This window comes from Trachurus trachurus, assembly GCF_905171665.1.
Source record: "Trachurus trachurus genome assembly, chromosome: 24".
NCBI classification, from domain to species: domain Eukaryota; kingdom Metazoa; phylum Chordata; class Actinopteri; order Carangiformes; family Carangidae; genus Trachurus; species Trachurus trachurus.
Window position 1 is genome coordinate 16,756,956 of NC_139910.1, and position 23,883 is coordinate 16,780,838.

Here is a 23,883-nt window from a genome sequence, read left to right on the forward strand (position 1 = left end):
CTCTGAGGTCACGTCCATGTCCACTTCCATTGCTTTAAAGGTAATGTAGCCTATACATTTAAAGCTACAGACACAGAAACAGCCTAATCTAAACAGGGCTAAGGGATTTATGTTAATATCTAGCACAAGGATATCTTATTTATGCAACAAAATTCAAAAATATGTTTTCTGAATATAATTAATTTCCCAGATGTCTCGGTCAGCAATAGTTCATTTGTTGGAAGACAAAGGCACATAGAAACAAACAGCCTAACCCATGCTGACCTCATTTTTATAATAATAGAAAACGTTAGACATTTTAATCTCCAACCAGATCCAGCTCTGTATCAAAAATAATGCCTAACAGTCATTGCATTCATGGGCAGATTATTATCAATGTCACTGTGCAATGTGATTGCAATAGTTTATTTAAAAATAGATGAATTTAAATGAAAATATCCAAAACACTCTAATTCCTAATATAAAGACCTAAAGTCAGACATTTTGAGTGAAAGCTGAGATATGATGCTTAGTGATAAACAACTTTTCCCTCCATAACTAGCAGGAACATTTCCCTATTTTTTCCTACATTAGGCTACCATAATATACCCTTCAGATACCCTTCTTCGAAAAGGAGCTGAGATATCATTAATCCATAATGTCACTATTGTTTTTGTTTTCCAGAGGCAAAAGTGGGCTAACTAAGATAAATACATAAGTTTAGCCTACTGTAGGTCTATCTTCTATTGGATCCTTATCAGCTTCCGGCGGTTCACAACAATTAAATGCCCACTTGAACAAAAACCATGTTGTTTATCCGTATTGTTTTTATTGTGAAAGGATAAGGGTCCGGAAGTGCGCTGTTTAGTGTGATGTGTAGCATCTGTGCAGTGAGGAGGAGGAGGAGGAGTAGGAGGAGGAGGAGAAGAAGAGCGGCCGAGCGAGCGCCACAGTCGGCAGGAGCGCACACTGCTCTGTATTACCATGGCTCAGTGTAAATGCTGGAGACGCGTGTCATCTCTCATCTGAAGCGCAGTCTCTTCCAGCTCAAAGTCTTCAGTCGTGATCAGGAGAAGAAACGGGACTCCCTCGCTGCCACCAAACATTTTGTTGCCGACTGTCTGTCTGACATTTATTCTGGGATTAATATGGTCATCAAGGTTTACATCGCCTCCTCAAGTGGCTCAGTGGCGGTGAGTGTTTGTTGCAAATCACCCTGTGTTACCAAGCTTGTTGACAGGTGCGTGCAGAGTATGAAATAGATCGTTTTGCTTTGGCCTGTTGAATTTGCTCTTAACAAACATTACTGAATTTAATATTCCTGTACAATGTGCTTCACACTTGGTTGCAGCCCTCAACTGGGCTTTAAAGGTGGAGAAGCTGGACAAATGGTAGATTGTTGCAAAACTTGTTTGGGTTGCAAATAAGCCAGAAGTAGTTAATTTGCATCCCTCAAGGATGTGTACAAGAAGAACTAGCTATGTCACTTTAAAATTACTGGATTGTTGAACAGATATTAGAGTAGCAGAAATAAGAGCAAGATCGTTCCTATCAAAAAAGAGAGCGACATGTGGTTGTCATCAAATGTGTTGAGTTTTCAATTGATACCATCATCAGGAGTAGGTAAAAGTGTAAACCTCAAGAACCCTGGAAGCTGTCCTTTAAAAAAAAAGAAAAAGAAGCTAGCTTTTTTTCTATACACAGTGGATTCCCTGGATTCCTGGAACCACATCACCGACTGAACCTTTTTAAAGATGTTCCTTTCAACTTGTTCTGCCCCTGGGTTATTTCTAAGGAGGGGTTCCTACAGCTACAGCTGAGCACCAGCATCCTGCAGCCCAGCTTAATCTCAATAGATAAGACTGATTTATGTCACTATACTTGATTGAATGGGACATAATGCCTATACTGTGGGTCTTTGGCACAGCTGAAATGACACTATCACCAGTTTCTTGTTTCAGCTTCTTATGGATTAATGATTTCTACTGGTGGTCAAGCAAACAATGACATTTCAGTCCCCAGAAAATTGTGATTTCTATTTGTTACTATTTCAAGTAAGAAATCACAAGAACAATTAATGGATTATTTATGAAAATTAAAGCAGGATGTTTATTTGCAATGAAAATATCAGTTGCAGTTCCAGTCCTTTAGTGCCTCAAAGCAAAGAGCAGGCACATGCCATAGGGAGCGTCCAGCTGATACTGAGATTGAGCAGAAAATCATCAAACAACACTCTTGCTTGGATGCTTGAAGACTGAGGTAATGGTAGAAATGAGTAATATATTTATGTTATCATGCTCCTTCTTCATGGAAGACGGCAGCACAATCTTTGCACGTTTACAAAGCAGTTATTTTTAACCCGTTGACACATACATTGAAAACACAGAGACACACTCTCTGTCTCAAACACACACACACACACACACAATGCAGGGCCTTCACACACGCTTGAATAGTTCCACCATTTAGGTCAGTTATGTGAGTGTTGAGCTCATGTGAATGTAATTCACTCCGAATGCTTTTGAGTTACAAGTGATTGAATAAAGAGGAGAGGCGAGCCTGGATCCCTCAGCTGATTTAAAGCAAAGTGGATGTGTGTGTGTGTGTGTGTGTGTGTGTGTGTGTGTGTGTGTGTGTGTGTGTGTGTGTGTGTGTGTGTGTGTGTGTGTGTGTGTGTGTGTGTGTGTGTGTGTGTGTGTGTGTGTGTGTGTGTGTGTGTGTGTGTGTGTGTGTGTGTGTGTGTGTGTGTGTGTGTGTGTGTGTGTGTGTGTGTGTGTGTGTGTGTGTGTGTGTGTGTGTGTGTTGAAGCCTACTAGTGTGAGACGGAGATGGAGGAAGACAGTGTTAGAGAAGGTGAAGCCTGGAGCTGGGATCTGAGGAAGCACACAGGTGCAACAACTGCAGGAGTCGAGGGAAAAGTGAGAATCAACAGACTTCTGTGTCTCCATGAAATGAGCAGTTCACTGCTTTACAGCAGCAGATTAGTGGGGCGGAAATCATCAGCTCAGAATGAATGAGGTGCAAATTAGGTTAACCCCCACTCCGAAATAGATGTGTGTCAAATTGGTTCCCATTGAATCTTACATTTCATAGTTCATATTTTCATTGTGATTATTATGAATATTGGTTTGAATTATTTTAAAAGTGTTCGCAGCCATATATGTTTACATAAACAGATCTAAGAAATGGTAAAAAATTTCCAAACAGTTTTTCAGAGTGAAATCATTTTTTGTTATTTGTTTCGGCCACAGGTCCAGCTCCCTCTCTCCTCTGTCTCTTCCTGCCTGTGCCTAAAGGATTATCTCTCTCTTAACCCCGAGCTAATCCCTGCTCATCAGAAAGTGCTCCTAAACAATGCATGCATACTCATATATACTGTAATCTGAGTGTGTGTATGTCTTTAATCGTGCATGCGCACACATTCACACACATTTGCACACAAATCTGGACCCATCTATCCCCTGACACACTGCCTCACTCGCAGGGGGCACCTGCTTCATTATTTAGAGCCACGCTGCCTGGTTTCCAGCTCAGAGGAAGACCCAGTCATTTATACTGTGTTGTTCTCCAGCAGTGTGACATACAGTATTGTCTCAGCCTCGAACTAACAGTGGTTCTGTATGACCGCAACAAACCGTGAAGTGTTTCTCTTTAAAGACAGTTAGTATTGCTGTAATTGAAGATAAAACTCTTATATCTTTGTGTGTGTGTGTCCATAGCTGACCGTCCAGAACAATACTTCACTGTCTGTAATGTAAAACAATAGCTCCATTGTAGTGCTTAGCAGCCTTAAAATAATGGACACACATGATCGTGTATACAGTATAAGTATATACACAGGGAAGACTGATTATATCCTGTGTAATCATGTTTTTGTGATGCTAATGAATGTTCCTGCATCTGAGTCACCACGGGACTGCTTTACATTTTACGGTAGAAGTTAAGATGGAAATAGAATTAATGAATAGCTGCAAGTAGAAACCATGAATATTTGAGTAAATACCTTGAACAATTGGATTTTATAAATGGCCCAGAACAAAACTGATGAAACTTGGTGAAATTAGCTAAATAATCTTCTCCCTTGTAACCAAGCTACTTGTGCACAAAGGACTGATAGGAGAAGGATGGACACTCTACAAGTCCCAAGACCTTTGACCTTTGTTTCTGTGTCTAATGTGTGTTTACGATGTAGCGTGGGAGTTCTAAAATTATCCCTTTTTTTTTTTTTTTTGCTTTTCACATAATTCATAAACACTGTCATCCAGTTTCACTTGCACACAAACATGACACAATGACATGGTGTCCCAGAAGACATAGGACAGTGCAAGGAGCAGTTGCATCCATCCCATAGACCACAGCTGGGAAAGTTGGCTACATATCACTGGGATGGGGCTGCTTCTCATTGTAAATGCATTTGCAATGCAATGCGCTTTTCAGAATAGGACAATAAACACAGATGCATTTAAAAATAGTCAGTGATCACCACAGCCTGTGCTCTTAGTGAACTGTGTTGATGTAAGTTTGAGACATAGTGAAGAGAAAGCACATCAGCGTTCTCATTTCAAACCCAATCTCTAATCAATAATCCTCCTTAATGTTCCTATTACCTACAGAGTTGCTGAATAGTCAAAACACATAGAGCAGGCGTGTGTACGTGTGCTCTGCCTCTGGTTCGATTGGTGTCAGCTTACTGGTTGGTTGACATTACAGAAGTGTATTAAACCCCCAACCACTTGGACAAGAGCAGTATAGAGAGAGACAGAGGACAGGACAGACACACACATATTGTGCACCTGCCCTTTATGTAAATATATGTTTGCTAACTTCATTTAGCTTTAGCTGTATCCTTTGGATTTCTCTCTTTATGGATTATTTTAAATGAACATCTTTCTCTCTCCCATATCCCTCATTCTCTACACTTCTTCACTGTCCGTTACCAAAACAACCCCTTCTCCACCTTCTTCTTCTCCTTCTTCTATTTCTTTTCACCCACTCCAGGTGAAAAAGCATCAACAGGCTGTAGTGGGTTTCCTGGAGTCCAATCGAATCAGTTTCCAGGAAATAGACATCACCATGCTGGAGGAGCAGAGGCTATGGATGTACCGCAACATACCACGGGACAAGCTGCCCGAGAAAGGCAACCCGCTGCCTCCACAGATCTTCAATGAGGATCGCTACTGTGGGGTACGAGCAATATCACGTTTAAATGTTTCTGCACCACTGGAGACGCTTTGTACACCCAGTGAATTCAGAAAATACTTTACCCTTTCTGTCATTTTATGTTACAGCCTTTAAAATGTTTTAACAATTGTAAAATTGTTCAAAATTAAGTTTTTCCATCAGCTATCTCTCATTACCCCACAATGATGAAGTAATTAAAAAAAAAAAGGGCCAAATACAAATATCACTCACTACTTAAAATATCTTTGTTACGGCCATATCTTTGTATAGCCATGCCTTTTTAGATATGATACAACAGACTGTGCACGTCTGGATTTGGAGGTATTCTACCATCTCTTTGCAGAGTCTCTGAAGATCTGTCAGGATGGATGGGGACTGTCCATAAACAGCTATTTATTAGGTTATGCCGGTTCAGGTCAGGACTCTCGATAAACCACTCAAGGACATTTGTTGAACTGTCCTCAAGCTACTCCTGCATTCTCTTGTCTGTGAGTTTAGGGTTATTTCCCTAGTGGAAGGTGAACTTTTGGCCCAGCCTATAAGGTCCTGGACCCTCCTAACCAGGTTTGCATTTAAGGATAGATCTGTACTTTGCTCCGTTTCCTCAGCCCTGACCAGTCTCCCACTTCCTGACACTGAGAAAGCAGCAGGACACTGCCATCCTCATCATGTTTGGGATGTTAATGGAAAAGTGGTGAATGGTGCCTGGTTTCCTCAAGGCATCACACATAGTTTTGTTAGTCCAAAGAATCTTGTTTCTCACTTTATGAGAGTCCTATAAGTTACTTTAAGTTAATATTTTTGTCCAAGAAACTTTCATGTGTATTTCAGTGAAGAAAGCCTTTTGAACATCCTGCCACAAAGCCCAGATCGGTGCTGCAGTAAAGGCCTTCTCAGAGTCACTCTTATCTCCACACATATCTCTGGAGCTCAGCCAGACTGACAATTAGGTTCTTCATTAACTGCTGGAGTTGAAAGCAACTGAACTTCTTTTTAGTTTTTGAAGACATTTCACTTCTTATACGAAAGGCCTCTCTTCACGGTTCTGAACTTCACTTCAGCAGTTTTCTTTTTCACTTCTTATTTTTTATTTAGTCCTGAACTGAAGAAGGCTTTCAGATGATCAGTGACATGTCTTCAAAAACTGAAACAAACTTCAGTTGGCCTCAACTTTAGTACGTAATGACACCCATGACCAGGACGACTGACAACCTATAGGCACACTGTCAGGTTTTTGGTCACCTCTGTTACCAAGGCCTTTTTAACCTGATTGCTCAGTTTTGTGGTTGGCACTAGGAGGTTTCACACTTCTTCCATTAAGAATTAAGACAGAGGCTGCTGTGCTCTGGGGAAACTTGCAGGTGATTTTTTGCTAAATGGTTCTCAAGAAGTATAGAAATTAGAATAAAAGGAGATGAAAGGATGAATAATATCAGACGAAAGTTTACATTGGACACAGGTAACTTTTTTGACCCAGTTATATTCCCAAATGTTTTGATTGGTTTTGCTAGTGTCAGTCTAAAATGTTTTTTTGTAAATTCATAGAATTCTTTACTGGTTTTTTGTATAAGACGGTGCCATGCTGATCTGTCAGTGGACAACATTTTCTGCCTGTCCTCTGGAGCTAGTTCACTTAGTTTTCTTAAGTTTCTCTCCACAGGTTCCTTCCAAATGCGAAGCTTGCCAGTTTATGTCCTCCACTGATTGCACACTACTCTGTAATCCTGTGGTAATCCAGTTTCATGGATGGGGCAGATTATCTGCTCTGCCTGTCGTCACTCTCACTGGCCAATGTAATCCAACATTACTCTGCAATGTCACGGTCACTGAATTATATTAAAAGCATCAGTGGAAGGACTCTTTGGCAGGGATGTTTACAACAATCTTTCAAACTTAAAGCCTGGATATTATGTAACATCCAACATCCTCTTTTTTTTAATCATTTCCCCCTCAGGACTACGACGACTTCTTCGAGTCAAAGGAGAACAACACTGTGTTTACATTCCTTGGCCTCAGTTCCCAACCCTCAGTGAAAGTGAGTGAACATACAGTGAAATAAGGAAATAAGTATTTGATCCCCTGCAGATTTTTACCCTTATTTCACTTGATCAAATGTACATTAATTTAAAACCCTTATATGATGATATTATTTCTTATTATTTTTTGTTTATATTCTGTCTCTCTCTGTTAAAATAAACTTAACATAAAAACTATAGACCGTCCATTTCTTTATGGGGAAGCATACTTGCAAAATCAGCAGTTACATAATTATTTTCCCCACTGTACATACACAGAAATACACTGCTCTCTCTGAGTTAAAAGTCATGCTCAAACACCTCACCATCTCCAGTTCTGGATCAGCAGATCTAGTTTCTGCAAGCTGCTTCTGAAACATCTGACTTGTGACTTACTGGTATTTCATGATTAGCAGTTTTTTGTTTTTTACATAAAAAAGGAGAAGTCAGTTAATCTAGATTCAGCAGCCTTGTCTCCATCTCAGTTGATTTTAACTCTTAGATGTTTTGGAAAACAACAACAACTTTAACTACAGTGGTGCTTTTGGTAGAATACAAAACACAATGGCCATTTGTTGATGCAATTGCCAAAACCAAAGGGGCTCGTTTCCATTCGTCACAAAGGAGCTTTTATTTGATTTTCCTCCAGTCACATCCTTCTGCTCTGCCTCTTGTAGAGGTTCATTGGATAACTCAGTTAGAAGTGATTTGATTGTGTATAAACCAGCAGGATAATGCAGATACATTTAGGCTGGAAATGTTTCTGAGTTTGATGTTTAGCAGGGTCATGTTGTTATAATTTTTATTCTGGAAAATGTAAGAATAAGTGAGAGGACACAAAGTTAAATTCTCTAAATTGCAGATACAGAAAACCTGCCCTGATGATTTTTATACGGCTGCTATTTTTATACTCACTTTACTGTTCTTGTTTTTTACATGCTGGTATTTTTATATTTGTCTTATTTGTCCTTTTATTTATTGTCTTATTTGTCTTTTATTGATTGTCTATCTGATTGATTGCCTGAGAAGTGCCAAACAGAATTTTGTTGAACAATTGTACAATGAAAATAAAGTCTAAGCACCTAAACAGAAAATGAATAGATGATTAGACTAACTGTGTAATTTTTCTCCCCAATCTTTCAAGGATTCTGAATCGTAGATCAAACTGGTTGTGCACGACGTCCAGGGAACCTTAAAAGATGAGGACACTCCTCTTGTTGCATCAGGTCCTTCACCACCATCCTCTCGCTATGATGCCAGCATTTTGCCAAACCTCAGCCCATGTGGATTTCGCCCTCTACGACCTCTCCTGACTTTAAAAACACTCTAAACAACATTCCACCAAGAAGCATCTGACTCTGCAGAGGTCTAATAATAGAAGATGTGGGGGGGGGGGGGGGTAACATTGTGATGGATGCATTTGTGTTTCCTTTTCATGTTTAACACACTGTGACAACGGACGCTTGTTTTCAAAATGCAGTAGCATAAATTCTGTGCAAACTAGAAAACAGTGTAGCAGGTTTTTTTTGCATTAGTGGACCAGTTTCTGTAGGTCGGTTTACAATGAAATGATGAAGTGTAGCACAAGCCACCTGACACACACTTGTGCTGTGTGTGCATGCCTTAGTGTGTGTGTGTGTGTATCTGTCTCAATCAGCAGCTGTTAATGAAGGCTGTGTTAAGTGGAAAGGAGCTCGTAGTCAGCACTTAATGCAACCTGAAGCAACCCAAGGCCTAAACCGTCTGGTTGGATGTGCTGTGTGTGTGTGTGTAGTGTGTGCACAGGTTTGTGTGTGCATATGTGGGAGTGAAGATGCTTTCCCAGAAGTGACACTGACACAAATCAGAAGAGACCAACTGATAATAATTCTGAAAAGAAATTCTTAGTGTACATGAAATCATTGCCATGCATTCATGTTTAGTTTGCAACATACATAACTGATAACACACTTTACTTTTGTATCATTCCACTGCCAGTTTGACCATAAGGTTAGCATTAATTTGTATTTGTATTATCATCTGCAAATCACACAGAAAGACCAAAACAACGATCCGTTATCTCTCCTGTTCTGACTTCTCTCCTAAGTCAGTTTGTTCAAACTGAAGCTTCACATCTTCAAAAACAGGTTTCAATCATAGAATTCCATTTAAAAAGGCGCCCCAGTGTTTTCCTGAGAAACTGGTCAATGTAGGTTTTTAGCAAACATTACTCACATGGGGTAAATGGCATATTTGCTCAGATATAGATTAATAGGCTACACATTCAGTGCTCTGGAGCTTTAGTGAGGAGTGTTTATGGCAACAGAACGGTGTATGTGTGATTGACAATCAGAATAAATGTACAGTGCCCAGGGTTATTTATAATGAAGGGACATGTCACCCAGTGCAACGGTGTGGCTCACTGATGTGTTTTAATAGGATGTATCAGACTTACCGCAGGCAGTAGGCGCTAGTTGTCTGGTCTCTGTGGGATGTCTTGACAACATGAGAAATGTAGATGATCACCGGCTTTATTCTCTAATCGAGACGGTTATATCACTGAGTGTGGTTCAAATTGGGGTCATGTGGCCTACAGGAACACACTTTGCAGATTACTCCAAGAGGATGGTGGAAATATATATCTGAGAAATGACTGCTTTGAGATAATCATGTGGCAAAGTTCCCAACCTCAGCTTCCCCTGTTGTGCCTCCACTTCTCTCTGTAAATGTGTCTTTCTAAATTTCTTAGTATAGTTGCTGCAGTACGAGCAAACGGCCCTCTGTGTGCTGTAGACATTATGAAATGAGCACAGATTGACAAACGTATAGGCCAACCCGTAGTCCAGGCCTCAAATCTGTATTTCTCTCTATGTGTCTCCTATTAAATCACCATGGTTGGGTGGTTAACTGATTCCTTTATGTTTACACATGAATAACACACACAAACACATACTCCCTGACCAGCCATTTTCCCTGAGTGTCGTGCCATCTGGTGAGAGGATACACACAGGGCATCACATTGTTGACACTGACAACATTCCTATTTCGCTGACTTGTATCATTTATTGTAAAGTAATGTAATGTTTGTTTTGAATTTTTGTGAATGAATACTTACAAGCTGTTGGACCCCAACCTGACTAAATGTACTTAATGTTACACATCTCTGCGTGTGACTGTGTTGTGGTTAACTGGGTCATTTTTTTTCTATATGGAACAGACTCAAGAGAATTGTACTCAGTGACATTTCTGCATGGCTTATTTTGCACAACAAAGCAGATTGCAATATCTTAAGTTAAAGTTTATTTGCCTCAGTATTTTTTTTATGCATATAATTTGTTCAAAAACTTTTCCTTGCCTTTTTTTTTTAGAGCAGTCACTGTAAACACCTCAAACAGTAAAAACCGTTGATAAATGGATGAAATTGCACTATAATGTCCATAGGAAATGTATTATGTTCTTTGCCATGGAGAAAAATCAGATGTCTAAATGATGGAAACTGTTAATCCGGATTCTTTGTATTGGAAGCCCAAGAACATACCAGAGAAGTCTTTCGTACAAAAGTAGTAGAATTTACTCAGGTCACACACAAGTACATCAGCGCTGGACTCGGAGTGACAGAGCTCTCGTAGGATCTCGGTCAGGAGTGAGTCTGACAGAGCTCTCACGAGATCTCCATCAGGAGCGAGCCCTGATTTCAGGAAATGGTTCATATTTATCTTCTTGGGCTGGGCCTGCCCTGTACAAGGTTGGATCTCACGCGACAGGATATAATTGGCCAGTTACCCGTGATGCGGACAGGCCACTGTCCACGCATGTTCTCAAAATGTGATAAGCAATATGTGTGCGTGTTGTTTTTCAGGCGTGTATCTAATGTAACAAACAGACTAAGAGAACTCAGCAGTTACATTATGTCCTTGTTTATCAGGCTAGAGTCACACTATCTGGCTTTATGTTCAGGTTATGTGCATTCAAGTACTAAAATAGAATACATGATATCTCAAAACATACATCACGTCATTCTAGTATAAAAACAGAGTACATAATATCCCAGAACATATCCAATTGTAACAGAAACACAAACTCTGCATAACTTATATGGCAGCATGAAGTCAAAACATGGCTGAACAAACTAGATTAAGGTGGGATGGCTGTAAAAATTGAATAAAAGAGTACTCATACAGAGCCAGATCCTACAGTACAATAGGCAACATGAAGGCCGTCGAACAAAGCAGATGTATAAAGTTTAGCAGAAGTGCCACTAAACTAACTAAAACTAAGTGTAATGGATTACTATGAGTAGGCAACAAAGACAGGAACCAACTTTGAGCAAGAAGTTAATAGGCTGGAGCAGGAGACTATGGCAGATTTGTGAAATTCTTTAAGCAGAGGCAGAAGAGGCTAAAATTGTGTTTTTTTTCACCCTTTTCTACAACTTCCCTATGTGGGAAGCTGAAGTCATGTTTCATGTTAAAATGTGTCCGTGTGGTACAAGACAAGAGCATTCAATGTTTCTCATTCACGTAATGTGTTATTTTTAGTAAGAACATGCCATTCCTGATCCAACCACCACAATTACAGTTTACAAAGTTATTGCTTCCACTGTGGCGAGGGGAAAGTTTGATCTAATCCTGTTTACCCTTGCCTTTCAACTTGTGCGACACTTGTTTGTTGGGCCGCTCATTGTGCCCCCTTGCCCCCGATGAGTTCCTTTCCCATCAGTGATGCGTACCTGTAATGATTTACCCAGACATCAATACTGTATGTGCTGTCCTCTCCAGACCTCAATAGGTCTGTCATCCTACTAGTAGATCTCTGTCAAACTGAATTAAAGCCCTGCAGCTGTGCAAAACATCCAGCAAAAACATGACGAAGATACTGAACAGAGCCAGAGTTAATGCTATCAGAAACATTAGTGATAATGACTGACTGACTTATAAGTAAAAACTACTGCCTTAAAAACTCTATTTAGCCAATAGTAAAGTCCAGTTGAACACCATGGCTCCACATGAAGTTCCACATGTCTAAGATATTTCTTTTTCAGCTCCTTCACAACTCGATTGGAATAAAAATAAAAAATACTGCTAGGACTTTATTGTGTTTGAGAAAACTTAAACATGTATTTAAGTTGAATGTACATATTTACACATGAATTAGTGGAAAAATTTAAAAAAATTATATCATCAATTTTCGTTCACATGCTGAAATAAGCCCTAAGAGGAAGTTAAGGATGTGGTAATTTTTGTAAAATCAGCACATGCATTATTTTGTGAGATGAATGCATGCGACTGTAACCGGACGCAAACGAAGGAAATTCACAGATGGTAAGATCAGGCAATTAAAAATGCTGAATGGACAAATAAGTTGTACAACATCGTGCCAGATATAGCTCTGCTGAAAACAAAACTATACTGCATATTTTGAATAAACAAAAAACCAAAAAGACAATATCTCAAGAAAAAAAGCTTTCTGATGATGACCGATGGATAAAACCAGATTCAGTCCACTTCTAGTGTATGATGTTGCATACATTGCATTCGTTGGTTTCAGTGACAAAAGTCATCTGAGTCACAGTTTCTAATTCCTTGTGTGGTTCATTTGACGGGAACATTTTGAGATCCTGAAGGGGAAATGAATGAATAGAACGGAAATACATTCTGTTGCTCAGTTGCGAAAGGGGGGTTGAGGAGCCTCCTTCCCCATCATCATCATCATCACCATCACCACCATCATCACCATCATAATTCACACTCCCATAAAGGTACGAAGGTATGGGAGAAGAACTCTGCCAAGTCAAGTGTATGTGTGTCTCACAGAACAAACCTGGAAAGATTGAGATTTTCTGTCTCAGACTATAATTATTTTGGGGAGAACTTGCACCAACATATTTTGTGCGGTAAGAAAAATAACCATTTCTATATTTCAGTGATTTGGGGGAAACAAACCATTTAAATCTGGAAGCTTGGGGCATGGATAGGACCATATTCATAATGAGCAGAAATTTAGAACGTTGACAATAAATTGGATTATTTTGCAGTTTATTCCAGATCCTCTGAAGCCAAAAGATCACACTGTGAATAGGAAATGTCAAAGATATTACTGCATAAAAGTTCAATTCAAATTTGTTTTGAAACACATTTATATTTTTTCTGAATGTGAAATGGACTCTGCAAAGCTATTCCTATAATGTCAAAAGATTGGATACAAGTAGTGGGGTTCAGCATTATAGGAGTCAATGGTCAAGTTAACCTCGTGGCATCTGCCCACAGCAACTCTCTTTTGATCCACATTTTCCTTTTATTTTTCTTGCAAATGATCCACAAATCACTCTCTGTGTCATGTATTAGGTTAGATTCAGGTATTTCCCAGATGGATAGGATGACTTTTCCAAACAGAAATGTGGACATTTTGTAAAACAAAATGAAATCTTCTGATCCTCTCTTTAATGATTGATCAAAATGTCAACATGCATCCAGTTGGCAGTCCAAGTCCAGGCAGTCACTTTTACTAAATTAGCTACTGGAGCTGTACATGGGACCTCTATCCTTTGGACGTCCAAATATGACTTATTCTGCATTGTGAGTTCAATTAAATAGCCATTGAAAGTTGTTGGATTTAAAAGGTAAGTTTTCCTGAAACTTGATGGTTTTCAAATATCTTTTTTTTTTTAATTGTTTTTGCTCAGATAAAGCCAGATGAGGAAACAGCAGATTTGTTAGCAACGGGTTACAATTATACTTCTCTTTTTCCCCCCCATTTTTACTGTGCCCTGACAGCATTTTACCAACTCTGAGGAAACAGTATGATCTTCAAGTCAGCCGAGAGACTACATTTTGTTCTTTATTTGTCAGTAGGTGAGTTTTGCTTTTACTAATTTGACCTCTTTTGTGTGTTGGCTGTGGTAGTTTGATCCATACATTAGTATGAAAAAAATAAAATCAATAATTCATCAATATTTTAGATTTCACCGATAGAAATTTGATATTTTCAGTATGTTGGAAGAGTTACATGTTCTGGAATCATCTTGAGTGGAATGATTGATTGATGATTGATTTATCCTGATAAATTTGAATTTGATTGTAAGACTCACTTCACAATCTTAATGTAGCCTATGTATCATGACTGTCGGCCTGTCAGGTTTAATTTGAATGTTTTACAATGTATTTCTGCTGTAGGTCTACTGAGTCTACCGCTGCTTACAGGTCAGTGAGTTTTATTGACATGTTTTTATTTGGACAACCTGATATAATAAAGAAATGAGTCTATTGTTTTTTTTTGAGTTGATGATGAGACAGCCTACAATATTGTGCATGTATTTTTTCTATTTCCAGAATGTGATAAAATCAGGCTGGTTGGGCCTTCACGTTGCTCTGGTAGAGTGGAGGTCTACCACAGAGACAGCTGGGGAACCGTGTGCGATGATCACTGGAACATTGCCAGTGCTGACGTGGTGTGTCGGGAGTTAAACTGTGGGATAGTCCTCGAGGCCAAAAAAGGTGCCTTCTTCGGACAGGGAAAGGACGAGATTTGGCTGGATGATGTGCAGTGCTCTGGTCAAGAATCTTCCATCCTCAACTGCCGACACAGAACATTTGGAGAAAACAACTGTGGTCATGGTGAAGATGCTGGGGTTATCTGTTCAGGTAAGACTCAGTCCATTCACTCAACTCTGTAATGTTTGCTTCACCTGACCTGACCAACTTTTAGCCTACTTGAAACACTACGTGGAGAAATACTATTTGAATAAAGTGGAAAATTAAACAGAAATATCACTTAAAATAAATTTGTATTTATCAAGGAATTCACCATGAAATGTGGAACTGGGAGAATCGGGAAGTACAGCTGTGGTGAAAAGCTGCAAATGCAGCATTTATTTTGGAGAAACATAGAGAATCATATTGCCAGTTCTCAATTGGTTGTCTACTTTTTAAGATGATTGCCCCCGATGGTATGATGTTGCAGCAGAAGCCCAACAGGTCCTGACCTACTGGTGCAAGTTTAGAGTGCAAAGGTCATAAAGTAGGCATAGTAGATAAACAAAAATATTTTGGCTCCCAGATTACCTTTTAGCCCCGTCTGTTTGATCAAGAGTCATCATGCATGCATCCATGCTTTTGCCTCATGACACCTTTGTTCTGAAGAATTATAAAATTACAAAAGATTGTTAACACACTTATGGTATTTTAGCACTTTGAGAGATTATATAAATGATGTGGAGCCTTTTCTTAGAATTAGGCAAGCTGTTCCCAGCCATTATGCAAACCTACATGTAGTTTAACTGCTTTTCTACAGATTAAACAGAAAGTACATTCATTTTTGTATTTTTGATTTAGTGTTGCTGGTAGAAATATATTGTTCATGGGACAGAACATGGCTATCAGTCTGTTTCCAGTATTAATGTCAGCTGCTGGTGGGCAAATGCAGTATGAGAGTGATATCAGTCTTTTCAATTGTGCACCAGAATAAATGTATTTCCCAAAAAGCCATCCCAAAACTAATCGTCTAACTGTTCCCACTATTCCAGCTCTTCTTGTTAAGTTAAGAATTTGTATATTTTCAGATATAAAATACTTGGATGTAAAAATAATTTTCATGGTTTCATTTTTCAATCAGGAAAAACAAAAACTCATGTTTATTTTATTTACAAATTGCAACCACTTTGTTTGCAGAGAATTTGAGGGTGATCAATGGAAGCAACAGATGTAATGGCAGAGTGGAAGTCTATCTTGATGGCCACTGGAAACGGGTTTGCAGCAGTGACTGGGGCAGAGAGGAGGCCACTGTGGTGTGCAACGAAGTTGGCTGTGGCTCTCCTGTCATTCCGGCGGTAGCACCGCACTTTGGACAGTCGCAAAGCCTGTCTGGAGTCAAAACCACCTGTGTTGGAAATGAGACCTCTATTTCAAACTGCACACACCAAGATTTCAAGGAAACCTGCATTGATGCAACTGTTTTCTGTTCAAGTAAGTGATCCATTTGTTGACATTGCTACATCAGTGATTCTTTTTTTGTTGAGAAGGCACATGGTTAGACCACCACCCGTTTGTTTGAGTAGCCTCAATAAACATGTCCTTGTTTTTGTCTTTTTACCTAAACAGACAGTAAACCAATTCGAGTGGTCAATGGGACCAATCGGTGCTCGGGTCGAGTGGAAGTCTTCCATGAGGGGCAGTGGGGAACAGTTTGTGATGACAGATGGGGGATACAGGAAGCGACTGTTGCATGCCGGGAGTTGAACTGTGGGAATGCCCTCTCAGTCAAGTACAAGGCCTACTACGGCAAAGGCCACGAGCAGGTTTGGATGGATGACATCGAGTGTACTGGTCTTGAGAAGTCGCTTGCTGAATGCCCTCACAGGGGTTTTGGAGAACATGACTGTGACCACTCTGAAGATGCTGGTATTGAATGCTCAGGTAACACATGCTCTGCTTTGTTTGCTGCTCATAGTACTTGATTAAAATTGAATGTTAGATGGCAGTGCACCAATTTTGAGTACAACAAACATGTACAATGTGCAATGAGCATTCTTTTCCCCATGTGTGGCTGTTATTGGCCGTTGTTCTGTTACTGGAAAGCAGGAGTTTCATTTCTAAACTTGTTCCTTTTTTGTTCCACTTGAAGATTTTCATAATTGTCCTTTGTGGTCTGTCAGTTCATGGTGACAGTTTAGTTGTAGTCAGATTTAGCGGTACAATCCCAAGGCAAGGGCAAGGCAAGGGTAAGGCAAGTTTATTTGTATGGCCCATTTTTTACAGTTTGTCTCAAGGGGCTTTACACAACATTATAGGTGGTGCTTGGTGCAGAGGGATTGAGCTTTGGGGAGATCTGTGGAAACACAGAAAGCACGAGACACTAAGGCCAAACTACAAAGTACAACAGATAAGGACAGTTCAAAAGTGTGCATGAGGAGAGAAGAGGAGAGGAGAGGAGAGGAAACCCTACCGTCCTAAAAAGCAATGGGAATGGGAAACATATTCTTTTCTGAAATCTTGTTGTTTTCTATAACATTTTGATTACAGTACCTCCTTTTAACTGCTTACTTTTGCAGCGACACTCCGACTGAGCAATGGGACTGACCAATGTTCTGGCAGAGTGGAGGTCTACCACAACGACCGATGGGGGAAAATCTGTAACAACAACTGGGGCTATAAGGAAGCTGTGGTGGTGTGCAGGGAGCTCAGCTGTGGAACACCGAAAAAATCCCAAGAAACTTTCAACTTTGGGGACAGCGGACTGAGAGGGTTTACAAGTAGTTGCTCTGGCAATGTCAGCTCTATTACCCAGTGTTCACTTCAAGACTACAGTGGGACGTGTTCTGGTGTTTCTGTTTCATGCACGGGTAAGACACAAAAGATAAGATAGATAAGACTGGTTTAAGTGCATTCAATTTGGTGAACTTGATCACTAATATGTTATTTAATTTTTAAAACTACTGGACGCTGTAGATTATAGTAGGTAAACAGCAACAAATATTGCTTATACTGTTTAAGGATAGCAAATGACAATACACTGTAGGACAATGCATGTGGGATGGACCTAAAATAAACCATGTCCATGTTAATGAACTCCGAAAACCGAAAGTCTATGGCAAATGAGAATCAAATATCAGGATTTGAAAGCACAGTTAATACTTGTCATTGTTTGTGGATTGCAAGAAATATTGTAGAAAATCACCGCTTTTAAACTGTCATTCTTTTGATACAGGAGAGAGGCATTTAAGTTCAGGACATGTAAATGTATGCAAATGTAAATATATGGTTTTACTTTAGTCAAGTTACTTTTATTTATGCCATGCCAATTCACAATGAAGTAACCTCAAGGCATTATACAAAAAGAAGTGTAAACCTTCTCTTCTTATTTTATTTGGACTGTCTATTGTTCAGCTTAGAGTTAGTGGCAGTGATGCTACTTAGCTGGCTGCACAATAATTTGTTAATTATGTATTATTAGGTTTCAACTATCTTTACACTTGATGTTCCTTATGTTCATGCACCCTCTAGACTAGACCTGACATTTACTATACACTAAAATATTTTCCAGTTTAAGGTTTTAAAAAATTTCAACATGAGTGGATCTGTCCTCAGGTAATCCACCACTAAGGCTCGCCAATGGCACCAACAGATGCAACGGCAGAGTGGAGATTCTCCATAACGGCCAGTGGGGAACGGTGTGCGATGATGACTGGGACTACAGGGACGCTCAGGTTGTGTGCAAGGCCATGGACTGTGGATCAGCTCAGACAGCCAAATCGAATGCATTCTTCGGTCAGGGCACAGGAGACATCTGGCTGGACGACGTCAACTGTGTGGGGAATGAGTCGTCCCTCGTGCACTGCCAACATCCCTCTTTTGGAGAGAATAACTGTGGCCATGGTGAAGATGCTGGAGTGGTGTGTTCAGGTATATCATCTCCGTTATCATATATATTTTACTTAATCTAGGTATCATTTAGGCATATACTTATTATAATTATTGTCCAGAATACTTTATCACAGCTATTTCCAATATTTTAATCAGAATATCACTTACATTTTGAATGAAATTTTTTTCTGTTGTGTCCCAACTGCAACCGACTACTTGCTGATTCTGTCTGCTTTGCCTTCCAGCTACCATTAGAGTGATCAATGGGTCTGACCAGTGCTCAGGCAGGATGGAGGTCTACCATGGTAACCACTGGTTGCCAGCAATTAATCTTAACTGGGGAATGAATGAAGCCACAGTGGCGTGCAGAGAGATGAACTGTGGAGATCCTGTCACAGTCAAAGGGTCATTTGGTCAAAGTGAAGACCCGAGAGGTTTTCAGGCCACTTGCAATGGTAGAGAGAAATCTCTCACGCAGTGCTCACTGAGAGAATTTACCGCGACCGGTCACAATCGTGCTGAGGATGCAGGTGTTCAATGTTCAGGTAAGACTGAAGTTTGAATTCTTCAAAAGCATCCTTACTAGATTCATTTTAATGCTTGGCCTCACATATGTTGCACCAATATTAATATTATTAATTATTAATACAACAAAATGCATTTCAACCTCAGCTAGAGATAAATCTGCAGTTGGATTGTATGAACATCAATATATCAACTATCACTTCCAGGCAATGTGAAACTGGCCGGTGGGTCCAATCGCTGTATTGGAAGAGTGGAGTTTTACGACAAAGGCGGGTGGGGGAATATTTGTGGCGAATCCTGGGATATAAATGATGCCACAGTGGTGTGCAGACAGCTGAACTGTGGCAGAGCTCACAAGATCACCACCATGGCCGATTACGGGCACGGCACTGGACAGACCTGGATCGATCAAATTGAGTGCAATGGTTTGGAGTCTACACTCCCTCAGTGTCCACAGAGGCCATTTAGAGACAAAACTTGCAACATCAGCTCAGTAGCTGGTGTTGTCTGCACAGGTAAGAGAAAGCATTTGCCTATCACTCTTCAAAGATCAATAATGCCATTTCAAAACTCAACACACAATGTTTTTTTCAGTGCTGTGCGACAGCCAGTACCTCCTCTGACAGCTTTACTTTTCAGATGAAACTTTTCCTGAACATCACAATTCCTGGTGTTTGTTTTGTATCCATATTTTTTTTGTTTTCTTTCCATACCTAGAGGAAAAGGATTTTTTTCAGCATCATTTTCATTTTTCATAGTTGAATTTCTTTCCACTTACCTCTCAGGGGTTGGTGTCACGGATAGAAAAAAACAAACAACTTGAACAGCTTTAGTCACATTTAGACATGGGCTAATAGTGTATTTCACCCTCTTGTGGCGGTAATTAGTATTACAAAAGCAAACACTTAAAGTGTATGTGGCAAAATGTATTATTTTTTTTTTTTCTAGAAAAAGTATCTTCTTTAATCAGTATCAATAGCCCCATCAGGGCTAATTGATACTGATTAAAGAAACACAATTTAGAAAGATGGTCTTAGCCAACAAAATGAAATGAATTACCTTTGACCGACTTTTAACCATTTTTATTTTCTTGACTTCACAGGAGGTTTGGAGGTCCGCTTGGTTAATGGCAAGGAGTGCTCTGGCAGAGTCGAGGTCCGTCATGGTGATGTGTGGAACACGGTGTGTGATGCTGACTGGACCTTGGGTAAAGCTGAGTCCGTGTGTGGGCTGCTGGAGTGCGGGCGTGCCGTGAGGGCCTCAGGTGCTGCTGCTTTCGGCGAGGGCAGTGGATCGGTGGTGGAGGCTACCCACTTATGTTTTGACAACGTGACCAACATTCAACAATGTGCAAACAGTGGCTTCACGGCATCCACATGTGGGCATGACCGTGATGCTAGTGTTGTCTGTGCAGGTATGGCCCTCTAAAATTTGGGGTCAAAATTTCTCAAAGGGCTGTCCTTTGTGTTTTTACTCACATTGTTTGTGTTTTCATTTACAGCACAGCTTCGTTTGGCCAATGGTGCAGATAAATGCTCTGGTAGAGTTGAGCTTTACTATAAAGGCCAGTGGGGGACTGTGTGTGATGATGAATGGGAAATGGCCAATGCTGATGTGGTGTGCAGGCAACTTGGTTGTGGCCATGCAGTTTCTGCTCCAACAAGTGCCCACTTTGGTCGAGGCAGCGGTCCAATATGGCTGGATAATGTGGAGTGTTCAGGCCAAGAGACTGCTCTCTCACACTGTTCGCATCCCGGGTTTGGAGAAAACAACTGCGGGCACGGTGAAGATGCAGGTGTTATCTGTTTAGGTGAGGCTCATTATGAATCCACAAATGAAGCTGCTGTTGGCTGATATGATGACACAATGAATCGATTACTATTTATTATTATCCATTTCAGGTGCTCTACAGAAACCCCAGATCTCTTTGAGTCCTTCTCCGGAAGTAAACTGGGGTGACAGAGTTGAAATCACCTGCACTATTGTGACAGAACACTCAGGTGGAACATTTGTCCTGAAAAAGACCCAAGGGTCATTTAAAATGGAAAAATTCAGTGAACACGAAGCTGCGACCTTTGCCTTCCCTGCGGTGGACTTCAACCAGAGGGGTTCGTATTTCTGTGAATATCACAAGAAATTGTCCAGTCAAGTCATCTATTACCCTCAAGGAGAAGTTGCAGAGCTTTCTGTCTCAGGTCAGTAATCTCCTCCTTTGTGCAGTTGAACACGATTAGTGAAAAATTGACTCAATATGTTCTATGATGTACACAAGTTTGTGAAAATGTGTCTCTCCTCTTCAGTGAAACTGGAGAAACCGAGCATCTCGTTGACCTCTCCTCATGCAATGGTGATCTACAGCCCTGACAAAATATCCGTCAACCAAGGCAGCAGTCTCTCCATCACTTGCTCCACTCACTCCAGATATACTGGCGGTGTCTTCTATCTGAAAAATACAAAGACGAATGCCACTCAAATGAAGACAGCATTTGGCCACTCTATATTCTACCTGGCATACTTTGAATTCTCTGTCGTCGATTCCAAACAACAAGGAGATTACACCTGTATCTTTAATGTGAACATCTCCACATTGTCCTTCAATTCTGAATCATCAAAGCCACTCCAAGTTATTATCGAAGGTAAGGAAGGAAGAATTTCTCTTCCTATTTCTGTTTCCATAGTGATTATAGCTATTTTTCTCCTTCTCTAACTCTAAATGATCTTTGAATCTCTACAGCAGCCTCATCATCTTCAGTCGCTGGAGGAGTTGTGGGTGGTCTCGTGGTGTTGCTTATCGTGGTGGTTATAGTCTACCTGGTCTGGAGAAGGAGGTGGCGCGGTGCTGGTAAGTGGAAGACAGAAACTTTCTGTATTGGACAACATTACTGCCATGCCCCCTTTATTTTGATGTCACACAGTTCATTTGTATCGTTTAAAGCTGCCCCAGCTGATATTTTGATAAAGAAGATGACCGTACAAAGTGAAAAGTGCAGATTGTAGAGACAAACCATTGTTTGTTAGTGTCTCTCAGCACGTTGTTTTGGTTCTACCACACACATCCTCACTGTTTTGGTTCAGACACAGTTCAATATACTGTGCGGCTAACTAACAATTTTGAAAGGTGATGGTATGTCAGTGTTGTGTTCACAGCTTCTTATGCTGCCCTCAAGTGGCCAAAAAATTAATCACATCTGTATTTGCTAAATCTCCAAACTGTCGAGGAGAATTAAGTCATGGTGATGTTATATTTGCTTTTCAGGTACCACGATTCAGTTTAGTAACAGGTTTGGAGGAGCAATAAAACAAGATAGGGAAGACAAAAGCAATGGAGCACTGGATGGAAGGTAGGAATAAAAAAGAAAAAAATTATGTCAAATGATATATATTTTTTGATTTTTATATAGCCTATTTTTTAATCTACTTTAGATTTAATCTACTTTAAACAACATCAAAGACATAGAATGTGTTTTTTTTTGCTGTTGTTGTAATTTTGTAATTGCTGTCTTCTTTATTAGGGATCGCAATTCCCATATGAATGAGTATGTTGGACACAGTGTTGCCCCAGAGGACAAGAGTTCTGATGCTGATCTTGATAACTCTGTTGAGAGAGACCCCGAGGACCTGGCTGGGAGAGTGTGTTATGAGCTCGAACCACTCGTTGTTTCGTGATAACAAAATGACCTGAGGAAAAACAGCAAAGAAGTCACGTGGTTGAACTAAAATTAAAGAACACCTGAACACCGGGCTAAAAATAGCAGTGTTTCTCTGCTCTCTCTGTGTTAAAAATGTTTCAGTTCTTGTCTGCGACCACACCCACCACTGATGGGATGGTGTAGTGATACACCCTGGGGCGCGCCTCAACAATGTTAGACAATGAAGTCAGCATGACGTCATCTGGTGTTATAATTGCTCTTTAAGGTTGACCACAGGAATGACAACAACTCTTTTTAGGTGGACAAATAATTCAGAAATCTGCCAACTTTATATTTCATCATAAAGATTGAGAAAATTTACTTTGCAGAAATTGAAAATGTAGAAATTTAGATAGTGTAGATGATGCTATGTTGCCCTGTAGCACTTAATAATTATTCCTAATAATTATTTTTTTTATTGGAGATTCTGCTGATCACAAAGCTAAAGTTCACAGGCCTGTTGGAACGTGATGAACATGAATATCGCCTTTGCCTTGCTTTTTACATTGTCTTTGTACTGCATGATCATCTGCTTTGTTTTTGATGTATTTGAGTGCTGATCAATAAATTTGTATTTCTTACAGCACTTTGCTCCTGATTGTCTTGATTAGGAAACATGCTTAAATGAATGCAATGCAATGTACACTGGTGTGGCTATGTGCACCAATTTTTAAGTGTAGATCATAGTTTTAGCAAAATATCTTGATCAAAATTACCTTATTTGAATATTGAAGTTGGTCAGATTGTAGATGATTTTAATAGTTTTGTGTTTATATTGGGGGTATTAACATATCGCAAATCAAAGTATTATCATTACACATTAATGAGTCTTGAAATCTTAATCTGCAAAATAACCTAAATATGATGGCAAAGTTTTGAGCCACAATTGTGTTACAGGGAGCCAGTGTGAACAGTTTATTGTTCTGACCTGTGCTTTTCCACACAAGACAAAATATCTTCCATGAAAAAGCTCTGTGTAGCGGAGTACAAGATATAATATTTCATTCTGACATGTGCCAGAGTTTATGTGTAGTTTAAGTGTGTTGTTTGACTAAATGTATTTATTTGCTTTCAACCAGAGGGAGTAGTGTGTGAATGAGGGCGGGAATGTCAGTGCTTTCACAAGTCTTGCAGACAGGCTACAACTGGTATGGCAGC

At 39.9% G+C, this 23,883-nt stretch overlaps 2 protein-coding genes across 2 annotated transcripts; both read left to right on the forward strand.

The window, feature by feature from the left end:
• Positions 1 to 948: 948 nt before the first annotated feature.
• Positions 949 to 8,533, forward strand: sh3bgrl2 (SH3 domain binding glutamate-rich protein like 2). Its single transcript, XM_084000669.1, has 4 exons — positions 949 to 1,172; positions 4,978 to 5,163; positions 7,115 to 7,195; positions 8,320 to 8,533. The coding sequence occupies exons 1-4, from the start codon at positions 978 to 980 to the stop codon at positions 8,332 to 8,334; spliced, it is 477 nt and encodes a 158-aa protein (XP_083856795.1). The 5' UTR covers positions 949 to 977; the 3' UTR covers positions 8,335 to 8,533.
• A 5,084-nt stretch (positions 8,534 to 13,617) lies between these two features.
• Positions 13,618 to 23,311, forward strand: LOC311007507 (scavenger receptor cysteine-rich type 1 protein M130-like). The gene is made up of 17 exons (XM_084000724.1): positions 13,618 to 13,773; positions 13,928 to 14,005; positions 14,327 to 14,353; positions 14,483 to 14,794; positions 15,821 to 16,114; positions 16,250 to 16,564; positions 17,200 to 17,490; positions 18,236 to 18,550; positions 18,757 to 19,056; positions 19,243 to 19,551; positions 20,139 to 20,450; positions 20,538 to 20,846; positions 20,938 to 21,231; positions 21,337 to 21,672; positions 21,771 to 21,878; positions 22,293 to 22,377; positions 22,549 to 23,311. Exons 2-17 carry the CDS (start codon positions 13,954 to 13,956, stop codon positions 22,700 to 22,702), a joined length of 3,813 nt encoding a protein of 1,270 aa, XP_083856850.1. The 5' UTR covers positions 13,618 to 13,773; positions 13,928 to 13,953; the 3' UTR covers positions 22,703 to 23,311.
• Positions 23,312 to 23,883: the final 572 nt, after the last annotated feature.

What these genes read in the sequence shown, in the direction of transcription:
- LOC311007507 (XM_084000724.1), top strand. Translation starts at nt 13,954, where the DNA reads ATGATCTTCAAGTCAGCCGAGAGACTACATTTTGTTCTTTATTTGTCA. An exon ending in TGTTTCTGTTTCATGCACGG is followed by an intron (nt 17,491 to 18,235) that starts GTAAGACACAAA and finishes ATCTGTCCTCAG; the next exon opens with GTAATCCACCACTAAGGCTC. An exon ending in ACTCCAAGTTATTATCGAAG is followed by an intron (nt 21,673 to 21,770) that starts GTAAGGAAGGAA and finishes GAATCTCTACAG; the next exon opens with CAGCCTCATCATCTTCAGTC.
- sh3bgrl2 (XM_084000669.1), top strand. Translation starts at nt 978, where the DNA reads ATGCTGGAGACGCGTGTCATCTCTCATCTGAAGCGCAGTCTCTTCCAG. An exon ending in CCTCAAGTGGCTCAGTGGCG is followed by an intron (nt 1,173 to 4,977) that starts GTGAGTGTTTGT and finishes CACCCACTCCAG; the next exon opens with GTGAAAAAGCATCAACAGGC. An exon ending in ATGAGGATCGCTACTGTGGG is followed by an intron (nt 5,164 to 7,114) that starts GTACGAGCAATA and finishes TTTCCCCCTCAG; the next exon opens with GACTACGACGACTTCTTCGA.